This window comes from Theropithecus gelada, chromosome 6 (assembly GCF_003255815.1).
Source record: "Theropithecus gelada isolate Dixy chromosome 6, Tgel_1.0, whole genome shotgun sequence".
Taxonomy (NCBI): domain Eukaryota; kingdom Metazoa; phylum Chordata; class Mammalia; order Primates; family Cercopithecidae; genus Theropithecus; species Theropithecus gelada.
In genome coordinates, this window is record NC_037673.1 from 84,330,568 (window position 1) to 84,343,684 (window position 13,117).

General features: G+C 34.1%; 1 protein-coding gene across 24 annotated transcripts in view; it reads right to left on the reverse strand.

Moving 5' to 3' along the window:
* MEF2C (myocyte enhancer factor 2C) overlaps positions 1-13,117 on the reverse strand; it is a 183,620-nt gene that overhangs the window by 100,959 nt on the left and 69,544 nt on the right. For 10 of the 24 annotated variants that reach the window (XM_025387111.1, XM_025387104.1, XM_025387102.1 and 7 more), the window contains one exon: positions 3,089-3,281. In XM_025387111.1, coding sequence (XP_025242896.1) covers positions 3,089-3,142 — 54 coding nt within the window. In that variant the 5' untranslated portion in view covers positions 3,143-3,281. Of the gene's footprint in view, positions 1-3,088; positions 3,619-3,652; positions 3,687-5,055; positions 5,873-6,370; positions 6,524-13,117 lie in introns of those variants that run through there. The other 14 variants (XM_025387107.1, XM_025387097.1, XM_025387103.1 and 11 more) reach the window with 6 other exon arrangements.

The window sequence follows — 13,117 nt, forward strand, 5'->3', positions numbered from 1 at the left end:
GTGAGGTTCTACTGGACAGTCTACAGTGGGGCAGCTTCAAAGAGGGCAAAGCAGCTAACATTTTTCTTTGCAACATGTGAATACACAGTTGAAAGCAAGCCCAGGTTAGGGATGCCGCTACACATGTTGCAAAGAAAAATGATATGCTGTTTTGGATTTGCTGGTTTTGTTTACTAGAAGTGCCCTACATATTTTAGGCTCTTTCCCAAACGACTCTTAAAACCGCTCTCATAGTAGGTGAGAGGTGCACAAGACAAGCATTTATATGTAAGATGTTTGAAATTGTCAATTGCCTCTAAAATAATCACTGAAATATATATTAAAACATGGCAGATTTCAATTTTACTAATTCTGTTTAAAAGCATTGAACTTACAGGCCTACTGTATCTAAAGACTGGAGAGAAGATTAAATATATCCTAAATTCTAAAGAATAAAATCAAGAGATCTGTCTTCAGAATTTAAAAAAATGGTAAGTCAAACTAAGCTGAATTTGAATAAGTTTTCTTCTTCTAAAGTTATTATGACTTCTAACCTGGATGAGAGTAACAGTCACTGTAGCTGCAACTGTATATAAATAAAGATATTCAATTATTAGCTCAAAAGTAGGATATTAAAAATCTTTTTTTCTTTTTGTTTTTTTGAGACAGGGTCTCACTCTGTTGCCCAGGTTGAAGTGGAGTAACATGATCACGGCTCACTGCAGTTCTGACATCTCAGGCCCTAGTGATCCCCAAGTAGTTGGGAACACAGGTGCGTGCCACTACCACACCAATTTTTTTTTTTTTTTTACTTTTTTAAATAAGAGATTGCATTTCCCTATGTTGCCCAGGCTGGTCTTGAACTCCTGGGCTCAAGTGATCCGCCTGTCAAAAGTGCTGGGATTACAGGCATGAACTACCACTCCTGGCTTTAAAATTCTTGTATCCCTAGAATTCCTGTCATTTGTTACAACATGGGTGAAACCAACTGGAAGACATTATGTTAAGTGAAATAAGCCAGGCACAGAAGGACACATTTTGCATGTTCTCACTTGTGTGGGAGCTAATTTTTTTTTTTAATTGAACTCCCTGAGATAGAGAGTAGACTGATGGCTACCATAGGCTTGGAACGGTAGCTGGGCATGGAGCGGGGAGGGGATAAAGTGGGGATGTTTAATGGGTATAAAAATAGGTAAAATGAATAAGATCTAGAATTTGGTAGTACATAGGGTGACTACAGTTAATAAGAATTTATCGTATATTTAAAAGTAATTAAAAGAATAGAATTGGAATGTTCTTAATACAAAGAAATGATAAATGCTTGAGGTAGGCACACCTCAGTTATCCTGATTTTGATCACTACACATTGTATACATGTATCAAAACATCACATGTATCCCATATTAAATACAACTATTATCTACCCATAATAATTAAAAATAGAAATTAAAAAATCTTGGATCCCTGTTTTTTAAAAATAAAGCATAATAAAAGCTCATGAATTCAACTTGCAAAAATTATCTTCTAACTTTGCAAGCAAAACAAGATACAATGAATATCATAAACCTAAAAATTATCTGATGTTGGTAATAAAGTGTAAATGCTCATTCATATGTTTTTGACTGTACTCAAAATTGGTTCTGGTCCAAATAACAAAGTCCAAACAGTGTTACATGATGTTCAATATTTCAGTCTTAATTTCAATTTCAAGCTATAGGCCAATTAAAAAATAGTGGTTTTCTATTGACACAATTATTGCTTTTTGGCTTGATCCACAGCAAGAAATGATGCGCATGAAAACACTAAAAGAATCCAACATAAATCTTAGTATTATTCACCCTTTAGCTAAACATGCAGCCAAAACTAGTTCAAGTCATGTGTACCTGAAAATATACAATAATTTAGAGGAGTATAAACTTGAAAACCTAAAAGTTTCTCTACTTTTAATGGTATACTGACTTTGATGCAATAAATAATAATTCCTATTCATTATAATTTACTCATGAAACAACATTATATTAAAAAAAATGAATCAATCAGTTCTAGTCCCATTTGTATGTCCAAGAAGACAAAAAGGGACAATAGAGGACATAAGCGTCTATATTTGTGGGGAAATTACAGTCTGGTAGTTGTCCCCGGGGCTACTGTGTAGCCTTTCTTCAGTGTAACTGAGCAATAGGCAAAACATTCTTCTCTTTCACAGTTCAGAAACGTCTTCTCTGCAGGTTCCATGATCCATATGAGATGGTTGGGACCCTGCACTACTCTAATTTCTCCCAGGACCATTATTTAATATTTAATGTTAGACAAGCTACCCAGCTGTCCTTATATAGCCTAACTAAATCCACTCTCCCCAAGTGTGAAGAAAAATAGAGTCAAATTGCAGGCATTCATGATATACAAGTGTTTAATGCTGAACTGAGCATTTGAATGTGTAAAGTCTTCACAACAGATTAATTGTATCACACAGACATTATCACTGGCATTTCAGAAAAAAATTATAACACCATCTGCCTCTATGTTTATCAAATTCAGATTTAAAATGGTATGAATTAACTGATAGTTCTTGCCTATATGTTTTAAGTTATTAATATCTTGTGTGGGTGTTTTCTTTGTTGTTGTTGTCAGCACAATGTTAAAATGTTTGGATGTTCTTCAAAATCTCATTTACTATGAATAAAATTGAAAGCCATTTTTATACAGGATATTTATCCCATATTATAAACCTTTAAGTGAATGACCACAAAAGGTCTAGTTCCCATGAATATAAGGATATCTTTGTTTGATGATGCGTGCAATGTAGCAATGTTGTGCTGATTAACTCTTAATTATCAAACTATTCATGTCACACAAGCACACTTCCCATTTAAAATTTGTATTGAAGTAAAACGTGAATGATCACAAATGTGTAAACTGTATTTCTGACAAATAAAGTGATTTTTTCTCCTTTATATATAAGAGATTATCAGCACTTTAACTGGCCACATTTAATTAACCCAAACTTCTCTTAATAGATGTTTACAGATTCAAAATATTTTCTGTACCCTTAACATATGTGGAGAAAATATAATTAATAAATAATGATACAAAGAAAGTTTACTCCACTCACCTGTCTGTTACGTTCATCCATAATCCTCGTAATCTGAATCTTTTTTCTCCCCATAGTCCCCGTTTTTCTTCTCTCTCTCGTCCCTGAAATTATGTATTTTTTCCTTCCTTTTCTTTCTCTTTCCTGTTTCCTCCAAACAAATCTCCTTCTTCAGCACTTGCACAGCTCAGTTCCCAAATTCCTGCATTCGTTCCTGCTGAACAAAAAAGAAAAATTAAATACCACTCTAACAGCAAGTCAGTTTCATAAGAACTATCATATTCTAATTTTATCAAGGAAATAGGCTATATGGAGCTAAAGCAATAAAATGAATAAAAACAACTTTTTGTTAAAAGTATATGGTGTATCACAGACAGGAGCATATCGGGTAGCAATGTTTTATTTTTTAATAATCTCATAAGTAATTTAACAAGTCATTTAAGTGATGCTTTTTTAAAGACTAACACTTGAAATGTATTTTTTTTGTAAAAAGTTTCCTAATCTTTTTAATGAAATTAGGTGACAATTTCACCCTTCTGTTATGAAAAATTACCTAAATCAGAGAGTTAATGAACCTTTATGTACCTGTGTATGCTAAGTAGGGCAGCTAATTCATTTCTGAAGGGAAAACAATCTCCTGTTTTGACAGCAGAGGTGATAACGTCCCTCGTTATGCAAATAGGATGGACGATTATGAAAGTGCTGTTTGATATATGTAAATGTCAACTAATTTAAATCTAAATCCTTTACTCTTACTTTAAAAAAATTATTGCTGTGAGAACACCGTAAAAATAATATGGAATATTTAATCTTAGGTTACAAGCATCTATCAGCAGTGAGATCTTTTCTTTTTGAAAGCCCTTAAACTACATCTTAGATAACAAGAATCAAAAAAGATAAGCATTGATAGAAAATAAATGGTGCAAAATTAAGATTATTCTTCAATTATACCATACTTTTTATAACAGGCCATCCATCCTCTAAATTTAAATATTTACAAACAGACATCACGTCTTTGTGGAGTAAGATACAAAATTGCAGAAGCTTCATATTACATACTGGCGATCTCTGGGTCATGAATTAAAATTAGAGAAATGATCATCAATAACATGAGATAAGTCCAAGAAACCCAGAATATTAAAAGTACGTACTTTACTTGGTTTTAAATTATATCTGAAAATACTTGAACACAATGGAAGTTAATTGCTCTGAAATGCGAAAGTTAACAAGAAAGCATTCCACAATGGTTTCTTCAAGCAACAGCTCCAATTATTCTATTTCGCCTTAGGTCAATGAATGCAACAACTTTACACACTGCTCAGAATTTCCCTGTTTATTTTAGCTGGTGTCTGACAACGGACCTGATAAATTCCCACATGCATTATGTAATGCTAAGCCAATGTCCTGGCTATTTAATAGATTATTTGGCTCCAATTCAAAGTTCTTGGAACAGGAAGGCTGTTACACATTCGGTCTGACCATTAGCTGTCTTTTGATTTCTTTAGTTTAATTTCTAAATTCTTTATCACCTTGGGTATTTTTTTTTAGTTTTTGGTGATTATTTAATTGCAGAAGCTATTATGACATAATTAGTTCTGGTGGATTAAGCGCTGCTTAAATACTAAGACTATCCCTTCTCTTTGCCCCATGCCTCTCTGCTAAACTGCAGCTCGGTTCTGCCTCTCAGAATATGTATGTTGAGTAACATTATGACCACACAGTGCTCATCAAAAACTATTGCTCCAGCTGTAATTTTAAATGTTGGAGGTGGTTCAAAATTTTAAAGAGTTGTAGAAATAACACACATTTGACAAATACGCATAAAAATGGTTATAACATATTGAAATCACATTAAAATATGAAAAACCTACAAAGCATAATTGCATCATATATTTGATGTTGCTAGACACTGTCCGTCTAACTATTTTTAGAAAAAGTCTTAAATGTCACTCAATGGGGCAACTTTCCTGTGTTTCCTATAGTCTTACCTTAGAAGCAAGCAGCATGTTAGAATGGTATTTCCCATGCATTTTTAAGACCCCAAAGATACAAACAAGCTTTCTCTATCACAGAAAGCCAATGCATGAATCCACAGCAAATGCATATAGGACAATTTCCTTTCCTTTCATTGAGCTGAGGCCGGTGGCACTATCGGCTTACAGGACTATGGCTGCCTAAGCGCTTATTCACTTCAAGGTGGAGGGTCAGGGTGAGCAGATTAGAGTGTGGTGATAAGGCAGAAGAGACAAGAATGTCTACAGATTTTGATTTCAAAATACAAATAACCAAACAAGCAGCGAAACAACTTTGGAGAAAAGTCTCAGAAAGGCAGAGAGAGTTCCTGACGAACCAAACTTAGGAGAGTTCCTCCATATCACCACCCCATATTTCACAACTTTGAATGAGACCATTTTTTAAAAGAGCAGAGCAAGGACTTTAAAAAAAAAATTCTTAAAACATGCAGGAAAAAAATTTTGCCAAAGAGAATGTGTGTATGTATCTATGCATATATAAGTGCTTGATAAAAATGCCATTGAATATATTCTCTTTTTTGAAATATGCAAAGCAATGTAGAGAGAAGCAAGTTTAAATTTCAATAGGACTAAATTTTTGTTTTCTGTATAAATAAATATTTCTTGAGATATTGCCTTCAGAACATTTCTAAAATGCAAAATTTGGTATGAAGTACACATGCAGAGTAATATGTGGTGATGATGACACTAAGTAACTGGTCATGAAGTAAAGTCTATCATGAAACGTGGTTTAGAACATTTGATTATGGGTCACCACATTTCAAAGCTGTCAGTAAAAATTTAAAGAATTAGGAAGGTCAACAACAGCTCACGCATTGTTTTCTTAGCACATTTTCTCTAACCTAATTTTTATGCAAAAACTATATTATAAGGTCAGTTTCAAGTACTAATTTGTAAGAGGCCTAGAGAGGTGAAGAAAGAGATTATTTAACTTTAGTAATCTGTAAAACTGTTTTGTGTGTATATGAAAAAGGATTATAATAGCTTGCCTACATGTAGTAAAATTTCAAGTTATGCAGAGAGCTTTCATTATGTACAATCAACCATAAGCTTAACATAATTCCAACAGCCTTGCCGCTACTTTTTTCCACAGGAAAGAAGCATTCTTAGAAAATGACAGAGCTACATATAAATAATCAGTAATTGAAAAAAAAGAAAAAATGTTCTACTATAGTTACACTCTATAGAGTTACAGTCTTCTGCATTTTTTTTCTTAAAAAAAAAAAAAATGCCAACCCAGATAAAAGAAAACTAAAATGAGGCTGCTTACTAAAAAGGGGAACTTCATTATGGCAGGCTTCTGTTCATTTTGAGTTTGGCATAAGCAGGCAGATGAAGGCAAAGTGGTTTGAGACCCAAGTCGAGAAGAATTTCTTCTGGACAGATGCTAAAGATCATTCTCCCACTGGGCTATCTCATTTACAAACAAGTTCCCTTGAGTGACACATACCTCCCCCTTCCATTTCCCTCCTCCCTCCCTCACTCTTTCTTGCCCTCTTCCTCCCTCCTTCCCTCCTACAAATCTCTCCCAGTAGCACAGAAGAATTTTGACAGAATGGCAGGAAACACGCACACAGACTGGTCAGGGAAGGATATGATGTCAGCAACCACGAACAATAAAAGGTGTAAAGGTGCTTCCTTCCCTAAACTGTTCCAGAAGTGTAAAATGGGAACCAAAACTCTCCACTTCCTTCTCTGAGCAGAACTGTCTGAGTGCGCTGTGCTGCACACCCCACACACAGAGGCCTTGGAGAGGTTCAGATAAGGGACAATGAGGACAATTCAGACCTGGGGGCGTGATTTTTAATTTCCATCTTTAAAACACCTGAGAAAAATCCATGTCAACTCTAGGTTAGTGTTTTATTACGATTGCTTTAAGAAATGAAAATAAGAAAACAAAAAAGTTACTTCATTGAAGTAGCAGATATATCTTAATTATTGTTTACCAGGCCTTAGAAAAATCATCATACACAGTTAATGCAGTCATATAATTGGAATTTGCCCTTTGAGGCAAATGAAAAATTCTATGCAAGCAAAGAATCAAAATAGATAAATGAAAACTTTTGGTTAAAAAAAAAGAATTATGAAAACCGGCGGAAAAAAAAATCAATGCATGCCGGTAAAATATGCTAATCATTTGTTTGCTCCCACATTAAAAAAAAAAAGATATACTGAGGGGGAAAAGATTCTTATGGTTATTGAGACTCTCGAGGTTCTTTAAAAAAATTCAAACTAGGAACCAAAGTATATAACACAAACTTTGCATCTATAGTGAAACTATTTAATCTCCTCGCTATTAAGTTCTTTCTAACATGGAAATGGCATTCTACATAAGGTTTCTGTAGGAAGAAAACCACATATCAAGTGGATCTGAGTCATCATCAGATTTCAATCATCTTCCCACAACACTTTGATTTAGAAGTTAAACATAACCTTCAGTTATGTGTTTTGATCTTAGAGTGAGACTGCCATGCCACATTAAAAGATGTGGGAAGAAATTAATTCTCTTCTGCTAAACTTATCTTTGCAAAGTATGTACTTTGCTACAATAAGTACAATGCAGTCACTTAAATAAAAACAGCCTATGAATAATGATAAAACATTGAAATATGTGATGCCAGTTTTCAAAAAAATTTCTGGTTTTCTTTTATTCGTATTAGCAAATATCTTTTTCATTGACTTACATTTTCACTAACGCTAGCATCCTCAAATAATGTTTTGTAAAAACTCAAAGCTGAAAACTGAGCATACTCTATCACACAACACTCACAACACTAAATAATACTGTTAAATAAATACAAACTGGATACATCATAAGGGGCAAAATTGATCATAAGCCCAGTTGCTGCAAGCCTGGTATTGCTAAATCAAATAATTAAATGATTCATTATCTTTTTAAGTGGAAAACTTTGGTCAATATGTTACATCTAATTACATTTAACTTTCTATTTTGTGATTTGTTTGAAAAATGTATGAAGCACGCAATTATATTTTGGTTAAAAGGAACAGGCAGAACTTTTACTTTTTTTCCAATAAGAGCTATTCTGACCTTCAAAAGGTATAACCAGATTAGTACTCCTATAGATGCTCGACTGCGTGATGTCTTGAGTTGAGGAGTATTTCCTTGGCCTTGAAAGTTATCCATTTCTCTCTAAGCTTACCATGTATTTTATAAATGTACCATTACCTTAGCTATGAGTGCAATTTGAGTTTATTTCCAAATCACATACCCAAGACTCATTCTTCTAAGGGTAATAAAAGAACAGCCATTCTTTTCCACTAGATAAATACCATCATGCAATATGCCAATTTATTTTCCCAACTTATTCCAATTTAGTATCAATATGATGAATTTCAAATCATCTTCAAGTCTCAGTAACACAGTACCACACATACAAATAATAAATAATGTTGACCATCTTTTCCAGTTCCTCACACCTGCCACGCTCCTTACTGCCAAAAGGCCTTTGTGTACTATGCAATTCTTTCTGCCTGGATGTTCCTCCTTTCCTTTTGTGCCTCCTTAACTTCTCCTCCCTTCTGTCTCAGCTTCAGTTTCACCTCCTCAGGAAGTACTCCACGCCCTCCAGATGACATCGAATTTCCCTCTCATAAGATCTAAGCACTAAGTCCTTCTCCTTTGTAGCACTTGCAACAGCTGAAACTGTGTGTTTGTTCATCTTCCTCAACATCGGTTATATTTGTTTGTTTCACCTTTTTATCCCCAGTATATACCCTTAGTGTCAAACATATAAAAAGAGCCAATGACTATTAGTTGATTGACAATCAATTAAGATTTGTATCTCTCAACTGATGTATTTTCTTTTCTTCAGCTTCTATTTTTAATGACTACCACTAAAAATATTTTACTATTTTTGCTTATATAGAGGCAGATTGATAACCTCACTTAATACTTCATCATATTTATATGGCATCTCCTATGTGGAATTAGAATAATTTATACTGAGAATTGGAAGTTGAATGGATTTTGGGATCAGAAAGAACAGGGTTGGAATTCTAGCTTGGTACTTGGACACTGTGTGACTCCAGAATGATTAATCCCTTGGAACTGTTGTTTCCTTGCCCTACCCATAACTGAAAAAACAATTTTCACTTGTAGGATGGTTATGATCATAAGATGTGGTACTATATGTGAATCCTGGGTACATAGTAGTACTGGGAACATGGCCTACTGCTCGTATGATTCCTTCTGTTTGAAGGCATAAAGTGAAAGTCCTATCATATAGTAATGCTACCAAGCAAACAGTGTAGTCCTTACATTTACCATGAAGATCTCACTTTCCAAAACTAATGATCAGCAACTTCTAACAGATAATGCCTCATTTATCCTGTAACAATAATCACCAAATGAAGAATAAATTTACAGTGTTAAAAAAATTAAGAAGTTTCTCTTACGTATCAGCTACGGAAGAGCTTCAGGCAGCAAAAGTGGAAATAACTAGGGAAATATATCAATTTTCCCAATGACCACGGCTGCTGAAAACTCTACATTAATGCTTCTAGTCCTACTTTAATATCTTTCCCCAAGGACAAAAAGAGATGAAATGTATGTCAGAAATATAATAAGGCTAAAAAGGAACTCGTTTTCAAAACCCCTGCAATTAATTTAATAAGTGGGCCTAACCTGCCATTATCCGTGACATAAATCATTTTATTTACACAGTTCCAGAATTTAGGAGACACATACCTCTCTACAATTGTATTGCATTATAAACAATTTAATAACTGTGAGGGAAGCATAGTCTCCCTGTCATAGTTATCTGTAGTCTATTTTGTCTTGGACACTTTTTTCACACTGCAGCTAAAACAGCATTCTCTATTCCCATGCCAAAATAAACTCCAAATGTTCTAAATATGTGAAGAACCTTGTGCTATCCAACCCTACCACAGCTTTTAGTTTTTCCACATTAGGTAATTAATTCAGGGTTCTATCATGTCTTTGCTTTTCTAATTTTTCACAACAGTGCAGCCACCATGTTTTCTTTCAAAGGCCTCTGAGTGATGTGGCAAGGCTCACCACAAAGTTAAAGCCTGCACTGTCGTATCACAAAGCAAGAGCTACAATTTAGCATCACAGATTGCGTTCTGTTCCCCAGCTATAACCTCACAGTAAGCACATACAGCTGGAGTTTTGTTGCTGTTATTGAACAAAGCAAGTTAAGCACTAAACAACATCAACATCAGTGAAACAAAATAGTCTGTAAAGCAAGCTAGGCTAGAAGTGGGAGATGTTGCTATTATATATTTTCATGTTATTATAATAAAAACGTATAAATTCCGAGGCATCTCATGATCCTGTCAGAAAAAAAATTATGTTCGTTATATTCTGCATCTTTAATATATCATATTTAATGATTAAAATGGAAATACTCTAAAAATATTTTCTCATATGCCTGTAAGTGTTGAACACATTTTTCAGTCTTACTGATACATTTGTGTGTGTGTGCACATGTGTGCACAGCACATGGAAAAACACATTTTAGTCTTTCAAAATGTGTAAATAAAACAATAAGGGTACATTTTCAGACACCTGAGTTGTCTTGAATATTATCACCAGTAAATAATCACAATATTATTAAGACTGTGGTGTGAATGCCTAAAAGGACGTTCTCAGTAAAAGCTTTATTTTACTCTGCATTCAAATATTATGTTAAATGATTGAAAATTATGTCCTTGAAAATAACTTGCTGCTTTCATTACTTATTTTCCAATTTATTTAACATTTAAAGATGACCTTGAAATGGGAAGAAATACCGTTGTCCCCCTGCCAATGATTTTGTTGTACATTAAAGAGAAAATGCTAGATAAATCATCGTTATTTAAGTGGAATGTCATTTATTTTTATCTCTAAACCTTACACATTTAGAAAGTTCACATAGAATCTTTACATGCTAAAATATGTGAGTTCAAAATGGCATAAAACTATCTCTCAAAATATATATGATATTGCTATTATATGTGGCTCAACATAGAACTCAGTGATTCATCAATTTTTCCATTTCTTTTCATCTCTTTTATAGCATCCCAATCAACCTAATTAAAGCTTTGTTCATCTGAAACCTCTGATGACAATTTGTTTAACTCTATCCCACTGTGGTCTTCTTATAAGGAGAATTAAATCTGATCTTCTGACAGCAATCATTAAATGATCCCAACTGGCCCCAATTAAGCCACATGGCTCATGGGCTTCCATACAGTCAAGTGCCAAGTTCTCTGTTTCATTTACACATTGTTCTTTACCTTGGTTTATTTTCTTAAAGCCAGTTAAGCATGTGTCTTATCAAGTGGAACTAAATTTCCTTATGTACATTAGCTCAAGACACAGTGTGTCAATTGACTGCACACTGAAGTATCACATAGGACATCTGAAGCCATTCTACATAGCTGCAGAGGTACTAGCGAAAAAGCATCTTTACATTTGTTTACTCCTCCTGAAATTGACCCACATGTACATTCTCGAAATAATACACGTGTTTAAACAGTTCTAGCTAACATAAATCAATAATAACTTCTCATTTGTCTTGTTTATAATGATCTTTTAATAGAAAATTCTCTGCATTTAGAAGTTGGGGTTAATATTCCATTTTTTAAAATCTCTTTACCTCCCTCTAAAAGAGCAGTACCAAAGTAAGACTTCTGAAGTTAACCTTTCTTACCCTTAATTTCTGCTCTAATTTTTTCACATGTGCTCAATTGTAAGTTCTGTAATGATGTTCCCAGGCCTTCCTACAAGCGCAGGTAGCCTCAGGATTTAGAGCTCATTGATTGTGTGCTACTCCAGGGAAATGACTGATTAAAAACAGCCTCATGAGGAGGAGTAGCTCCTATTCACATCTGGCTCATATGATTCTAAAGTCTAATACCTGTATGAAAATTTGATCCATAGATTTAGATTTTGAACAACTGCAGCAGTTTACCTAGAATACTTTAGATGTCAAAGCAGAAAGTTAAATTAATCCCACTATGACTGGTGTCTGACACGGGTTCTGAAGGCTTTAATCAATTAACCTACTTTCTTGTGAATATAAACAAATACACTGTATTTTTATATCTATTCTAATTATGGCTATCACTGATCATCTGCTGGTATCTGATGCAGGATATCTGTCACAGTTCTCAGAGTAGATGGATTAGAACATATCTGTTCATCCTAATCATACATTAAAAACTGTTAAAGAGAAATGAAATGCATGCTATGCATCTTATAGGATATTAGCCTTGATGGGACATGTAATTATTTTTATGACTCGACCAACAGATGTAACTGCAAAGAAAATACAATGGAATTATGATATATTTGGTAACTCCAGGAAAAACATTATGTGCATTTTCTTTACGATAACTAAATATATACCTGATCATCTATTCACTTAATAACTGTATTCTTCTCAAAAGAGGAAAATTCAAAGTATTTGTTACAAAATGCTGATAATCTAGAAAATACTTACCAGCCTTACAACTGACTTTTTAAAATGTGTAATAAATGTACTAAAATTTTAGTAAACCAAAACAGACACCGGATGTTGAATTATGAAATATTTCTCATGTATTATAGTAATCTCCAATAAGATTTGATGTTAATTTTAGAGCATGCTTCTGCTAAAAAGGGCAAACCCTGCAACAGATTTAGTACAAAGAAGCTGAAAATATCCTGCGGAAAAAAAAAATCTGTAGAGAAATCAGCCAGCCCAAATCCTGCCATTACTCAGCACTGTAGTGACGTGCGGATGTTTGTAGTGGTTTGAGGAGCCAGCAGGGGTGGAAACTCTGCGTACTCGACTCCAACATGATTGCAATTGAACCTCATCAAAGTAAGAGCTCATAATTTGTCACAGAAAACAGCCAATTAACATATGTTAGAAAAAGGCTTCATAAAGATAATATATGATTAAAGACCCAGTGCAGCTGCTGAAAATCAAAACTATGCATTTAAAAAAGAAATCTCAGCCTAAGCTTCCGTATGGTTAAACTGATAATGGCTACTATGATTTTTTTT